The 15,908-nt window shown below is 38.5% G+C and overlaps 1 protein-coding gene across 1 annotated transcript; it reads left to right on the forward strand.

The window, feature by feature from the left end:
* The first annotated feature begins 4,943 nt into the window (after window positions 1–4,943).
* On the forward strand, window positions 4,944–11,393 carry LOC139738655 (uncharacterized). The gene is made up of 2 exons (XM_071649273.1): window positions 4,944–6,010; window positions 10,003–11,393. Exons 1-2 carry the CDS (start codon window positions 5,924–5,926, stop codon window positions 10,534–10,536), a joined length of 621 nt encoding a protein of 206 aa, XP_071505374.1. The 5' UTR covers window positions 4,944–5,923; the 3' UTR covers window positions 10,537–11,393.
* Window positions 11,394–15,908: the final 4,515 nt, after the last annotated feature.

Consider the following 15,908-nt stretch of genomic DNA (forward strand, 5'->3'; position numbering starts at 1 on the left):
TTTCAGGTTTGGTGTATGATTAAAGGTAGGCCTACAGTTTACTTTTGGGAGCAGTGATTTTAAAAATGTTCGAGTTATCACATTTGATGCATATGTGTAGTTCAGCTGTATCGCAAAACATCCTACCATATGAAAATGTTGCAATAAAGCCTAAAACATAAGGAGATATCACTATTTTTCTTACTAAACCATAACTGTAGACGGTTTAGTTTAGAAACAATTCTATTCTAACTATTGTTCACATTTTGTATATCTAACAATACTTAACATTGATCATACTAGTCTTATTAAGTTAATTACACTGGTTGTTTCTATCCCTAACTCACATTTCAGAACTACTGAGTAATTTGAAGCACTAAAGCTTGATTTTTGTTTCATCTGCAAATGGTAAATAATCCCTTTAAATGTGTGGGCGTGTGAGTATTTGTGTGATATCTACTTATGTTTTCACTGTTTTCACATCTGTATCTAAAGAATTATTCGACCAAACATCAACACTGCTAGATGAATAAGATGTGGAGTTATTCTGATCTGCGTATTCATAATCGCCATGTAAGGCGATTTGGAAAATCTGCTTCAACACTGACGTATGTCACGTATTGTATTCCAATCCCGAAATACCTTCGCAAACAAGGTGTGAATGAGTTTGCACTGTCGGGGCATTAATGTGTGAAGTGGTCCGAATCAATATCAATCCACATAATAACAAATAGTCTCGAGAAGTTTAGTACACGGATGACGTATGTACATAGTTGAGGGTATAATAGCCAGTATAGTATTTGGATAATAGTGTTCTATTTACAGTGTTATATAGTATGTAAAAGGTGAAATCATAGCCCTACTCCCCCCGCCTCCAACATAGTCAGGTTATGTAAAAGCGAAGAAATGAAAGCAACGAATTGCTCATCATGGTAAAACAATACACTACGCGTACTCTGTTTTATTTTATTTTATTTTATCATTATCATTTGTTTATTTATTTATCTATTTATTTATTTATTTATTTAATAACTTATCTATTCATTTATTTATTTAATAATCTATTCATTTATTTATTTGTTTATTTACTTATTCATTCATTCATTCATTCATTTATCTAGCAAGACTGTGGCGTGATTATTTTGAAGTTAGTTGCGTCTCAGAATATTGGAATATTACTTTTTCTCTCAAGGCGCGCGGTCAGATTATAATATACCATACGAAGTTTTAATTGTCCTTATGGGAAGCAGCTAACAAATATTAACCAGACTTGAAGATAAATTCAATGACTGTATGGGTAGAGAAATGCACTGAAAACAATATCTCTCGCAACGGGTCGTCGTCGAACATTGATTTTATATGCCACGATATTAATTGACATGGTGTCAAGTCGAATGACCCAAAAGCCCTATTTTCTTGTTTTGAGCTTCCGAGTATCCCAGGTCATGAAAAAAATTTTCTCCTTGACATTCAGTTTACTCTCAATTCCCCAATTGTCATATCAAACGTATCGTTTGCTCCTTTTTTATTGACTGTGATTAGAGCATTTTGCATGTTGCTGCATGTATAGCCAGTATAAGTAGTTTCATGATAGGATTTATAATTGTCTCTAAATATAGATGGACAGATTTACAGATAGATATAGAAAGATAGATTGTTAGATGGAGAGAGAATGAGATAGATAGATAGATAGATAGATAGATAGATAGATAGATAGATAGATAAATAGATAGATATTACACTCTTAAAACATCCGAGTCAGAACTGACCCAGAACTGGGTCCGTTGGGGTCACACACCGTTCCGGGTAAAAATGACAAGGAATGGGGCCAGATCTGACCCATTCAGAGTCATGAATTGGGTCAGGGTGATCCCATTCTGGGTCTTCGTGACCAAATTCCAAGTCATTTTTGACCCGGAACGGTGTTTGACCCCAATGGACCCAGTTCCGGGTGAATTCTGACTCGGATGTTTTAAGAGTGTAGACAATAGAGAGAGAGAGAGAGAATGAGGTTGATAGATATACAGATGTATAGATAGATAGATAGATAGATAGATAGATAGATAGATAGATAGATAGATAGATAGATAGATAGACAGACAGACAGACAGATAGATAGATAGGTAGAAACATATCAATACCTATAGATTGGCAGGTGGAGGATGGGTGTATATGTAGTGAACATATATTTTTCTATAGTGTTATATGTTTTCAGCTGCAAGCATACATTTATCAAGTTTCTAAGTACAGTATTCATTCCTCATTTCTGCTGTCTCGTAAAGTGTAACGCTTACATAGATTTATTTCTGTTTGAGTCTTAAGAAGTGCATTGGTCCGGAAAATAGAAATTATATTTTCGTTCAGAATTGAAGTTGACAAATGACATTGCTGATGGAAATCAATTTCATTTCCCAAAGAAAATGACACTCAAAGAGGCACATTTACTGCAGAAAGTAGTCGAAACATCAACCTTTTTATTGGGTCATATTCATAATTTTCATGGTGATTTTGGCGAACATAATCAGGTTGGCATCGCTATAGAAAACCCTAACGCTTGTCCGTATAGGTAAAGGCAAGACGCGGTTTGGACGTTTACATGGTTCTTGCATATTGTGTTCTACACAGGTCATACTCCGATCGATGAGCCGAGGAAAACTTGCTATCAATTACTCTTATTGTGCTACTACTTCCATGTGGCCGGGAATGGGAAATTAGACGAGAATGATAATGTGTTCAGTATGAAGACCTTGTAAACACAAAGCGCACTGAACTGAGCTGTGATCGAGTGGCGTCGGGCCAAATAGATTAAAAGGTGTTGAATGTTTTCACGCCTTTTCCATTAGGTTGTTTTCAGAATTTGCGAGCAGATATGGCGTATGGTTCCATATCTTAATATAACATTACCTAATATTATCTCTATATTTGTTTAGTTTATAGTTAGTTAATCATTTGCTTATTCATATGTTTATTTATGAGTGTGTGCTTGTGTATGAAATGAAAACTTACTAAACCAATTCATCACATACTGATAAACCAAACTGTGACCATACTTGATAGCAAACACATTAGTGTCTGATTTGCCCATCGTCTTATCGTTGAGCGCTTAATTACTCCATCTCATCATCTGCATTCATCAAAATAATGGTGTGATGTCGACCTTCATTTGAGTGGTAGATAGAGGCACTTCTTTTGGAATTATTGTACCGAGGAAGTATCGAAAAGACAAATTGCTGGCTCACTACAAGTTGAATTGACGCCCTCCCGCATGATTCGATCCATAGTCACCGTCATTCCACCAGTTAAAGGGATAGTACAGTTTCAGTTGAGATGGGGTTTCAGGTTTCCAACGATTTTGATGATGATTTTTCTTTAGATAATGAGAAGCTTCCCATGAAATATAAAAGAGCATATAATCGAAAGAGGAATTCAAAGTTTATTTGATGAAAATTGGTTTTGAAATGGATGAGATATCCGAAACAAAGCGATCCTAATAAAAGGCGGGATCCGCCAGTCCTTTTTAAAAGATCGCTTTTGTTTTGCTTTGCTTTTTGATATCTCAGCTATTTCAAACCCGATTTTCATCAAGTAAACTTTGAATTCCTCTTAGAATTGTGTGCTCTTTAACATTTCATAAAGTGGTTTCTAAGTATCTTCCAAAAAGTTAAAAGCTGAATCCTCACCTCAACCAATACTATAACATCCCTTTAAGATAAACACCTCCCTATTTTCACTTCACCTATGGAGACGAGAATGTATTATGATTGTTATCGCAACGTAATTGGTCAAAATGAGATGAACTTTGAAGGACGCCCTTTCTCGCTCCTAAATGACGCAATGTGACCCACGAAAGATCAGCATTATGCTCAATTGTCGAAAATGTCGATAAGAGACGACATTGTGCGGAAACTGGAAGCACCTGCTAAATAAATCCATAACTCTCACCACCACCACCACCACCACCGCATCAGCCATGTGGAAGTATTTGCTGGAAGAGAATCGATCTGTTATATACCCTCCGGTATCTCTAAGTTATACAGGAAAAAAGTTGAATATTTTGAATGCTGTTGTTGTCACTAAGTTTGCACTTGGTCTCCACGTCATATCCGAGAGGTCACATGACCACGGGTTTCTTACCCCCCCCCCCCATCCCAAGCTGGGATCTACCATTTACAACTCTAAACCTGATAGGTGAGAATAAATTATAATAGGCTAATATTAGATGGTTGATTCACGACATCGTGTTTACTTGCCACTCGAGGCAACAAGCGACGGTATACATCCTTGAGTGCTCTAATCGTCAAGTGGACAGCAGAAATCGGGGTGGAGGTGACAAACAAAATAGTTTCGTCGCTGCTCGACTAGACCAAACTTATTTTTCCGTCATCACGAAGTCAGTCTGGATCCACGCAGTTGGATGAAAGTCGCCAAATCGTGTTTGCCATCCGTCGCCGATTGTCTATCGCTGCTATTTTTCGTGAATTTTGGGATATCTTTTCGCCTGTGGGCTTCGCAGTGGGCGTGGCTGACAATTTCCATCACTATTCGTAAATGAGGAGATGAGAGTCTGCAATGCGTACAACACGCGATGCGAGGGTAACACAGAATGGATCTGTGATATTGTTGAAGCACGGAGTTCAACGGTTGCAGACAGCGTGATTTTGAAAGCATTCAGTTGGCAACGCCCCCAAGCGGTCATCATCTTTGGGGAGAAGGAAAGGATGCTCAATCTTCTTGTCTTGCGTGTTTGTCTGGTATCAAAACATTCTGAATCTTTAGGGCAACTCAAGGAGCTAAATCTTTATCTGTGATTTTGATGGATAACGATAATTGGCATGGTTTGTTTGAAGATATACAAATTTGCATTTTCCACTGTCTGAGTTCTGGTATCGCTTACGAAGTATTCAATAACGTCTCCAACGGTGGACCAGCGTCCTTGCATTACCCCCTGACGTAAAACTCTCGCCACCTCTCTGTGAGAACCAAGGAGCTAAACGTATACTATACAGTATACTGAGTAACACTTTTCTCGACCCAGTAAACATTCTTCTTTTCCTCGTACGTCATAACATTGGTTACCTTCACCCGCTGAATTACGAGGTTGTACGTCCCCGCCGATCAGTGAACACATGAATTTCTTAGCACTGGTTACGAAGCTCTCCAATAACACGAAAGTTCGTGCCTCCCGCATATCATTGATCGCTCTCAACCGATCGCGATCGGCAGCAAAACTCACTCCGCATCGTCAAAACGAGGGAAAAAACAGCGATCGCCGCACTCAACGTCTGTTCCCAGGGAATTGATTCATAGACATACTTTGGGACAATTATAAGTGATCGTCATTTTGTTCTGAGTCTGCGCAGATCCACTTGTTGATTAAGCCGTGAGAACAGCAACTTCATGCGACTGACTCGCTTTCGATAGAATGTTCAGGGCAGTTGACTTCCTCTAGGACGGTCAGACTATCGCATGACATGATAAGAACCCTTTTCATGGGTACTAAGGCAAAATAGAGCTTATGCCTGAAAAGGAATCTGATCCTGTGGGATAATACTGCCGTATAGACGCCTCGGTTCTGCAGCTTCGATTCTATTGTCCCATGCAGCCATATGCCATGAACCTAGGAGTCTCCAGGTCATCTTTCTTCAGACTGGCAATATAGAGAATGCTAAAGCACCCAGCAACTCTTTACGGTCAACTCGGCTTCTCTGACCATGGAAACCAGACCGCAATGGACTGGACGAGAATAGCGGGCTCAAACTAACGAAGAAATAACGAACTGTATTCATGTTTCCCTGTGGATGATTTGTGTTCTCGCCTTGCATGTTGAAATGAACGGAACTAGATTGTCATTCTGAAACCACATTGAGTACCCCGTCGTGTCCGGTGTATTTTCAAGCTGTTGACTTTTATTTTTTAAGTAAGATGGTGATTTAATCGTGAAGTCATGGAGGATTTAGCGAGTCAGTTTCGGAGGATTGCCCGGAAGTCAAGGGGAGCGAGAGAAGTTGGAGACCTGAAAGAAATAGTTCGGGTAAATACTCCATCCTAACATATATATTTTTCTCTCTCTCTGGCTCATCACATTTCAAAGCCATGGATTACTCAATGGGAGCATTACTGGCCGATATTCTCACATTGTCAACAATACCCCACTTTCAGTCAGGCGAGAAATGTTATGAGCAATAAATTGTGTCGTACAAATTTAGTTCCAAGTGTCGTGAATGGAGACATTGAATGCAGCTCATGAAAAATTCGCATAACAAAGAGAGCAAGAGTCTGTGGGAAACGTATAACACGTCGGGTGTTTTTAGTATGTATCAAACCATGGAGCTACAATGGTTTTAAACACCAACAAGGAAGTGATACCACTAACCAGTGCTTACAATGAGTATGACTGGTCATTTGCCAATGGCTCGAAAGCTTATAGTTATACTACGTCATTTGTTGCTGTGAAACGCTCCATAGTAGCCCTTACTGTCCGGATATGGAATAGTGTTAGGCCTGACCCATACATAAGATATCTGTCTGGGGTTTTCTGTCTTTCTCTATGTCTGTCTTTGTATACGTATGTATATGTGTTTTATGTCTGTGTGTATATTGTAAATAACTTATTATCATGTATGTATGTTGTTTGTATACTATACACATAAAGGTAGGCACATAGTTGTGTGTGTTTGTGATGAATGATATAGTATGCGTGTGAAGAGAACGGGTGTCGTGCAGTGATCTTTGCACGATATGCCGACTCATTACTGTCGCATGAGATCGTATGGATGATTGATTCGAACTTTCCGAACTCTAGTAGGGCTCGATTGAGACATTATTCATCAGGAGGAATGTGATCGGATTTTCACCTCGGCAGCAGTGATTGAAAGGTGTACGTCGTTCATGCGGCAAACCAGCTCAGATATATACAGGCCTATATATCCAGGGAGGTGCTCTCACCTCCCTGATATATCTGAGATATATAGGCCTATATAGGCCTAGATGAATTGATATACAACACATGTAGATAAAAAGGTAGATAGGTAGATTGATAAATAGGAAGAAAGATAGATAGATAGATAGAGATAGATAGATAGATAGATAGATAGATAGATAGATAGATGGATGGATGGATGGATAGATAGATAGATAGATAAAGATAAATAGACAGACAGACAGATAGATAGATGAAAGATAGGTAGATAAAAACACAGATAGATAGACAGACAGACAGACAGACAGATAATAGATAGGTATAGCTAGATGGATGGATGGATAGATAGATAGATAGATAGATAGATATAGATAAATAGACAGACAGATAGTAGATAGAAAGATAGGTAGATAAAGAGATAGATAGATAGATAGATAGATAGATAGAGGGGACGGAGGGTGGCAAAGAAGACCCCAGACGAGACAATTATTTTGTGACTAGTCTTGTCAACGCTGAATATTTACGTAACTGTCATTAATTGTCAGAGTAGTTGCCATGATTGCACTCGAGCCAAACAGCTGTAGGTTCCGACGCTGTACTGGATAACGTTTGAGAGTGATCTCTACCAGAGGATTTGATTAGTGACTCTGAAGTTCTATGCCCCATATATTGCAGTGCGAGTTTGTTTTGATTTTGCAGGGACATCATAATAGTTTGTGTAGACCGCCCAATCAGCTTTGTAAACAAGCTAAAGCGATGCATTCTTTTCCTTTTGGATGATCTATTTGGCAGCTATATTTGCCTTGAAAACATGATGACGTGCAAAGTCGATGGATCATTTTGAAAAGATTATCAATTATTGCCAAGGTTCTGATTGTCGCACGATTTATGGCAATGTAAACAATGTCCTTCCATGTTCTGTGGGTGTCCACAAATATTATTTCTTTGTGGTAGTCTGTATTTTCCCTGCAATTATACATTTATTTTTGTCCATCTTAGAAGCATTTCTCAAGTCTTGGTCTGTTTTCTTATTTGCTATTATCTACCTACGTAATTGAAACTATTTTGTCAGGTGCGCGCCTCGAAGCGATGTAAGAGTAATGCTCACCACAGTTTTACGATCGAAATTACAGCGGAGAGGTTGAACGTGAACTTCGCATAACAGATCAATACAGAATAGATGGGTGCGTGTATGTATCTTCTGCATAATCTTTAAGCTTGGCTAGGCAAGCTGTACGTAAACATATATGTGGCTCCACGGCTATCGCGAGCACACGTCATTAATTGGGGGATCTAACCTTGATGGAAGAGATATGCCCATCGCTTAGTGTCTTCTCTCGAATGTGTGTCAGAATGCAGCCTAGCGTCATCGTAGATCGATGAAAGGCTAGAGAGAATAAAGGTTGCCTGCTTCAGACTCAGGTTGGAGCTATAATTATGTACACACACAAATTCAAACACATTCGACATCACATTTTTATTTACTAGTACAGGCCTATATTTGATATAATGTATGTTATGTATAAAAATATTTGACTAAAATGTAACCATTTTAGTTGAAATATATCAATAGGCAAAGTATTCGTGGTATCAGTGGCGATAAAACCAACATACGAACATACAAAAGGTTGGTGTACCAATAAAACACACGCACATAATATGTACATACACGCACAAACACACATACATGTATACAATAGGACCTATATTCCCATTTCTTGATTTCTCGAAGTCTGTTTGATTAGCTGCATCCTCAAATTAAATTGTTTCATGTCTATTACTGGTACTGTGTCATATGAACATACGCAGCGCCATCATTCGGATAGACAGGGTTTTTTTTTGTTGTTGCTAATATACCTTTTAAGACAATAACGACAATCGCCTTTACTGTAAAGCCGTAATATAGCAAGCATGATAATTCCAGCAGCTGCAATCGCGACAAGTTAAAATTTCCGAAATGATATTGACTTGTTTTGTTGCCGTAGATTTTCAATAGCAGTGAGTCTTTTATGGAACGAGGGTCTTGTCACAAATATCGCTGTTCACTTTAGCAACTAAACATCTATGTATGCACAGAATTATGTTTTGTCGCCTGGCGGAAGAACAATCCTTTCAAATTTTACTAATTGCTTCTTGCGAGAGTGAAAACCACGTTGACATTTCAGCCTAGCAAGACGCAGTGAACCGCGAGCTGAGTGGAACAATAATCCAAGGTCTTGATCGTGGCTATACTCTACTTTGTTTTGCGATGTGTCTTTTGTTGGAGGCCTAACTGAGTTGATTTTCGCTGTACATGTATATGGGTGGAAGGACAGAGTATAGAAACATAATTACTATCCCTGCTCTCTGTCAACTTCTCCCTATTCATGCGCCATCTTATATATATATATATATATATATATATATATATATATATATATATATATATATATATTATCCTCCCGTATTCGTCTATGTTAAGTTATATCCCCTTTCTGTTATCAACCTTGGCTCAACCTTAGTGCGTGTACTCGAAATTCAAGTTATTCATCCTTTTTTGTTGTTGTTGTTCCTTCAGTAAAAAATAAAGACCTATATAGAAGATAAATCATATTGCCCGAGGCCGTTATCCATGCAGTCAAGCAATTAAACTGCCTATTGCGGCGACGGTGTCCTCCACCTGTATCTTGAAAAAAGATTGTATTGTGTTCTTGTCCTACGCGTAATTTTATTTGCTCAGTTAAGTATTCTTATTCATAGTTTGATGAGAACGTTCATGTTGATAGGTCATTATTCATTTGTACAGGGCAAGTGGTGGTAGAGAAATAAAACAAACTGAAACGGAAATTTAACGGAAACCGAAGGAGCTTTAACCTAAGGAAGAAAGGAAGTTTTTGCTTCCTGCTTAATAGTCATTCAGCTTCATCATTTCTCTTGAAAATTATCCGTGAAATTGATTCGCATGCCATGAAAACAAAATTGTCTGTAAGCAGAACGACATAATTGTTATAAGATCTTATGTAAAAAATGATTATAATGACAATGCGTCACAGTTCGTTATGTAACGACAAAATCGTAATGCTTAAACATTGACACGTGTCATTTATTCTTTATGTATATCCTAGATTCGGAAGCAGTCCCGGATCCGAACCCTAGTCCTGGACCACATTAAGGAGGACGACATCCTTATAAAAGGTCGTGAGGAACTGCTCCTAGGAATCCGAGAACTGCGAAAGCAGCTGGAATGGTTGCGGGGCAACAAACGCGCACGCCAGGAGGCGCGCCGAATCTACAGGTGGCGGACATTTTTCCTGAAGGTGGCCGCTCTAGAAACGTTCTGCATACACACTACCGTACTAATCGTAGTCTTGTTTGCATCGGTACACATCTTCAGAGCCATCTCCATCATTCTCTTGCCCGAGTTGTTTCTGGAATGTTCCGCAGCGCACGCGTATGTCTACGCGCTTAACGGCAGTCTTCATAGAGGCGCACTTTATTCTGGAGGACATGACGCCACCAGCCCCCTCTCAGGCACTCCTCTCTCCGCACTGCACCTTCGTTGGTTGCTCCTTCAAGGAAAACATCCTTGCGTGCCAATATACATGGAATGCTTCGACTTACCAACGTTAATATCACACCCATACCACGGACAACGATAACCGAAGCCATTACTTCCATGGAATTGTGAGGATTTCATAATTTGACGCCATCGAAACACGAGAAAAAATTTGTTCCATGGGAGCGACAGATTAAACTTAAAGTAATAAACGAACGCATCTATATATCCATTAGGAACATTTTGACATGCTCATAGTTTGGGAACGTTTTATTTATTCATGTTATTTATCAATTTGTTCATCAATTAGACTCGGGAATTCATCATTAATGTCGTTGCAATATGACCTGAACAGTTCAAGCCTGTTCGGCAGAAGTTTAGAGTGCATATATTCAATGTGCCTTAAAATAGAAATTGGACACAGAGATAAAATACGGACGCTGGAGCACGCCGGATGCCGTTGTTACAATGTGGTGTTCTCTGGTAGATAAGCAAGCAAACATCAACATTAACTTTTATTTTATCACCAGAATGCTTTGCCGACGGATATTAGCCAACGCATCCTTGAAAGCAAATGCTGTGTAAACATTCAAACTTGTTGCACGCAGTTGAGATTTTCGTTTATCTAAACTTGCATTTTATTTTCGCCATTTTCTCTGCGTTTGGTATTTGTATGGATATACAATGCACTAAATGACAGAGAGTATGTTCATTTTTCTTGATACGATCCAGGACAGTGTGAGACAGTCATTTCCAGGTACTATACTGCCTTATATAGGCTTTGCAAGGTCCTCCGAGGTCTAACAGTACATGAGACTTGGTTCTTTTTCTTCTCTAAACGTGTGTGTATGTGCGTGTGTTTTTGTATGTACATATATATGTGTTTAAGTTTGTGTGTGAAAGCATTTGAGAGAGATGTTATTAGAAAATTGTTCAAGAAAAATGTTTATTAGAAAATTTGCTAAGATTTTTTTATTAGAAATTCGTGAACATTTTTGGGTACCCCAAAGGAGGATGTCAATAATGGGGGGGGGGGGGGGGGGGGGGAATCCACACAGATGAGATGTGGGGTTATATACATCATGAACACATCAGGAAACTCGGTGAATAGGGAGGCTGGTGAGGTATAGGTGGACCGGGAAGTTGAGGAAGGCAGGTGGGTGATTAGTGGATTGTGAAGCAGAGGGCAAACTCGGGTGACGAATGTCACCCAAGTACAGCAAACCAATAATAGAATCGAGGTTATTCGGAGTTCACGAACCCGGTTTTTCATACAAAATTACACCTACTATGAGCAACATACAGATTTAGAGTGGTTACCATGTTTTTATTTATTTTATAGCACATTTATATATGTTACTACCTACAGCTGTTGAGAATATAGTGTGGCCCAAATTCGTAAAATTGGTTCTGCAGATGAAACTATGTTTGTAGTGAGAAGCCACTTTTGGTCGTGCTGAGATAACTCACAAATGTCTTATTCATTTACGAAAAAAAAAGTCCTAAATACTTTGCTAAAAAAAAAGAGGTTACCATTGAAGAGAAAGACGAAAATGCAAGTAAACCAAGGTAACCTGAAAATTGCCGTTGATGAGAATGATCGATGAATAAACTGACTTAGTTTACAGTCAAATCCGTTTGGAGATAACAAGAGGGTTGATAAGTAAAGATAACTATTACTCACAAGTCACAATTCATATTTCATATCGATCACTTGACAAGGACCGGTAATTGGTATTTATTTATTGTCAATGGTTCAAGAGTTTGTTTATACTTGATTGGAATGCAAAATTTATTCTCATTGATGTCAGGAATAGAATGTAATGTGGTGATTTGTTTTTATTCTGCGCTATATCGTGCTTTTTTTTACCACCTAATAACATAACCATTTTTAAAGCAAACTGAACCATGTAATCCTAAGAAAGCAATTAATGTGCGGAACACTGTACTGCCTGAAAACAAAAAACATTGAGTTTGTAAAAGGAAAATGACATACATCAATTGCATCTGTTGTTTTGAATGCTTACGCTTATTTTATTCAAGGGGGTGTTTTAAAATCATTGTAACAACTTTGCAGCTAATATGGGCAACCCCTCTTTTTTCTACTCTATCACCATTTCAATTTTCAAAGATGAATGTAGACCTATACCTATGATTGGCACTACAAGAAACGTTGCTTTATTGTCAAATATGCCTTCTAAGTGGTCTTTTGCTTTAACTCAAGATAATGATCGACTTCGTTGTTTTTATTCTAACAACAGCACATCGCTTTTTATAATTGCAATTCATTGTTAAGTGGCAAATCTGTATCGTAGCAACAGAGAGAACGAAATACTCAGTACAATGTTTTATACATTCATTTATTTTGTTTGTGTGTGCTTCTTTATTCAGCGCGTAAAGTTGGAACAATAAAGAGGGTCGCACTGCTATGGCAGCAAGGAAAGAGAGAGAGAGAGGGGGGGGGGGAGATAACAGGAGAGAGAAAGGAGAGAAGAAGAAAGCGAGATGTGATCGAGGATAGAGAGAGAGAGAGAGAGAGAGAGAGAGAGAGAGAGAGAAGGTAAATGGGAGCATAACACTAACAGTAATTGAGAGAAGGAAGCCGTACACTGTAAATTGTTGTCGAAAATATGGTTTATTCCAACGCTCACCAACAGAGCTGCAATGTTTCATTTTTGGTCCTCTTTCAAAATCAACATCGTGTCTTTTCCGCTCGCAAGGACACACAGATATAAAGTAGTCAACAATAAAACGATATTTTTCATTGATTTTTGTTTTTTCTTTTTTTCTTCTAAAAGCGGCTATCTCGCACAGAAATGAATACACTGAAAGTCACCATGGCAAATTATTGATAAAACACATACAGGCACACAGTGGATCTCCATGAGATATGCTTGTAAAATATAATACAGGTCCTGAAAGACAGCATAGGCAGAGAATAAACTGAAAAAAAAATACAAAATTTAACTCAACTTCTCACTACTCTCGTGGAGATAAAACTAATTGTTCTATGGTCAGATGATCTTTACACTATTTCTTACAGTACATAATTTTAAATGCAGCGTAACGAATTGTAGCGCGTGTATTGAAGAATTTAGATATTATATGTCACATCCATTGGAAGGTGCAGGAACTAAACTCTTGACAATAAATATTTTCTCGCACTGGATAGTAGATATGCTGTTGAATATTCCGATCCCAATGAGCGTCAGTTCAAAACACCAGGCGATGCGTGCCATAGGCAGATAAATTTAGCAGCAGGCAACCAGAAAGGTGGCAACGGTCGTGAGATGCGGTCAAAGGTCAAGATCACAACATTCCAAGCTGTCAATTTCATGGATAATTACCAAAGCAAACTCTCGAGGCACGTCTCCGTAGAAGACGTGCCGTCATCGAGTTACAAATTCAGCTTTCTTGTCCTTAGTGGAGTGGACGCACACATATTTGCCGTGACCTACATAGTGGTTCAACTAATATTGAGTGGACTCCCACTTTATATGTATTCATTTCACTGACTCGAGTGGTGACTATACCAGTGTTAACTCGGTGAATTCAAAAGTTCAATTACACAAGCATAATACATTGTATAAGGTACGACGATAATGGTGTATTGCTGAACGGAGTACAATGTATATTGCCTTGGTAAAGCGCAGAGTGATTACCTATTACAGTATGTATACTTCCCTTTCAGACTTCTTCATGACACAATCAACGCAGTGGCGTGTAAGCAAAGTACCAGTGATGACAGTTAGACGGTAGTACATGTATTCGAAAATACACAAAAGGTAATACATAAGGTGTATTCACCTACAGCAAAATAGGGCAGGTATGCCCTTTAAAAAGTATTCTCTAGCGGTTGATCATCTGTAAACATTCTTTCTGCATATACATTTTGTGTACAACGACGATTCAACGAGCTTGTGTGCCTTTTGAGTTGATGGTGGTAAGTGCGTGTTTCTAATTTAAACTACACCTTGCTCATTCGGAACTATTAAGGTTTTTCCTCCGAAATATTAAAATGATGATTTTTCTATCATACCTTCCTAGCCTAGTATACCCAGGCCATACCTTCCTATTCTTCTAACTGGCCATATTTTTTTAGGTGTGCTTACTATACACAACACAACTCAGTATAGGCCCTACTTCTTTGCCTACATAACTGTTACAGAACGTTTAGGTAAGAATTAAAATGAATATCACTCGAAAGCACATCTAGGCAGGTGGTCGTTCACATTTATAATGCTTGTATTGTTCACAGTACGCATGAGCACACTGTAGAACTTCGGCGAGCGCACACACGCACAACAATAACAAGTACACACTTGTGTGTACAATGGTCTTCAGCAGGACTGCATGACATCTAATTTTACTTCAAACGTTTAAATCTCGCGCTTGCTGTTGCGGAACACAAACGTAAATGTTTCCATGTTTAATATCATTCAAAACCAGTGACACACAATGAATGAACCATTTCAAAAAATGCCTGAAGCGTATGTAAAAATCAAATGATATTGTATTGCTCAAAGTAAGACATTTACATATTGTCAGAGCAGTTATGCACGCAGATTTCACAACATATAGAAACTACGAAAATATAAGTTATATACACAGTACTAGAAAAGTTGACTATTGCAAAGAATTCTGAATGAAAAGACATCAGTTATACACAAAAACGACACTCATTCACACACATTTTGTGTTACATTCACATTGACAACCAGTGATATAAGCCTAATTCAAAAAGGAAACTCTCTTCCTTTACAGGTATACGAATATTTGAAATATAGGCCGCAGTTAGGCTCCGCAGTTTCTCTATTTCTTTCTACTCGTGAAATATAAATAAGCACTATTTGTTACAAGACCTAAGAGCTGAAATAGTAATATCCATGGAAGTAGGCCTACTCTTCAGAGTCTAGAAAGTGCTACGGCTTCGCTTTCGGCGAGGTCTGCAAATGTCGCCCAAAAGTATTAAAAAAAAAACACTCAAGTTTTTCCTTAGTTCTACGAAAGATTTACAGGTCTATCCTAATGGAAAGCCCCAAACTGCAACTCTCAATCAATATCATACTACACTGTATTGTTTCTCAGCGTGTACATTACGACAAACGAACCGCGTCAATTTCTGGAAACAATCGAAATGCATTCTGTACTTGACTTTGAATCCACGTTCTTACAAGGACTACGAAAGCAGTGTGTGTATCCGGATGAAATGGTTCTCCCCAAGTAGGCATACTCATAGCTGGACCAAAATGAAGACGAATCGGTGATGTTCGTTATTCCGAAGGTTTGTTATTCCGAAAATGTATACGGTTCGTTATTCCGAATTCTAATCTGTTTTCTAATCTGAAACCGAAATAAGGTTCGTTAATCCGAAAACGAAAAGAAGTTGCGTGCTAACGAAAATTCAAAATAACGAACCTCATTTCGTTTTGGATCAACGTACGAACCTCATGAATAACGAAATGTAACCAGATC

This window comes from Diadema antillarum, unplaced genomic scaffold (assembly GCF_040938485.1).
Source record: "Diadema antillarum isolate AM-2024a unplaced genomic scaffold, OU_Dant_1.0 scf00000029, whole genome shotgun sequence".
Classification (NCBI taxonomy): domain Eukaryota; kingdom Metazoa; phylum Echinodermata; class Echinoidea; order Diadematoida; family Diadematidae; genus Diadema; species Diadema antillarum.

Coding starts and splice junctions, on each gene's coding strand:
- LOC139738655 (XM_071649273.1), top strand. CDS start 5,924: ATGGAGGATTTAGCGAGTCAGTTTCGGAGGATTGCCCGGAAGTCAAGG. Junction 6,011..10,002: donor ACCTGAAAGAAATAGTTCGG/GTAAATACTCCA, acceptor TGTATATCCTAG/ATTCGGAAGCAGTCCCGGAT.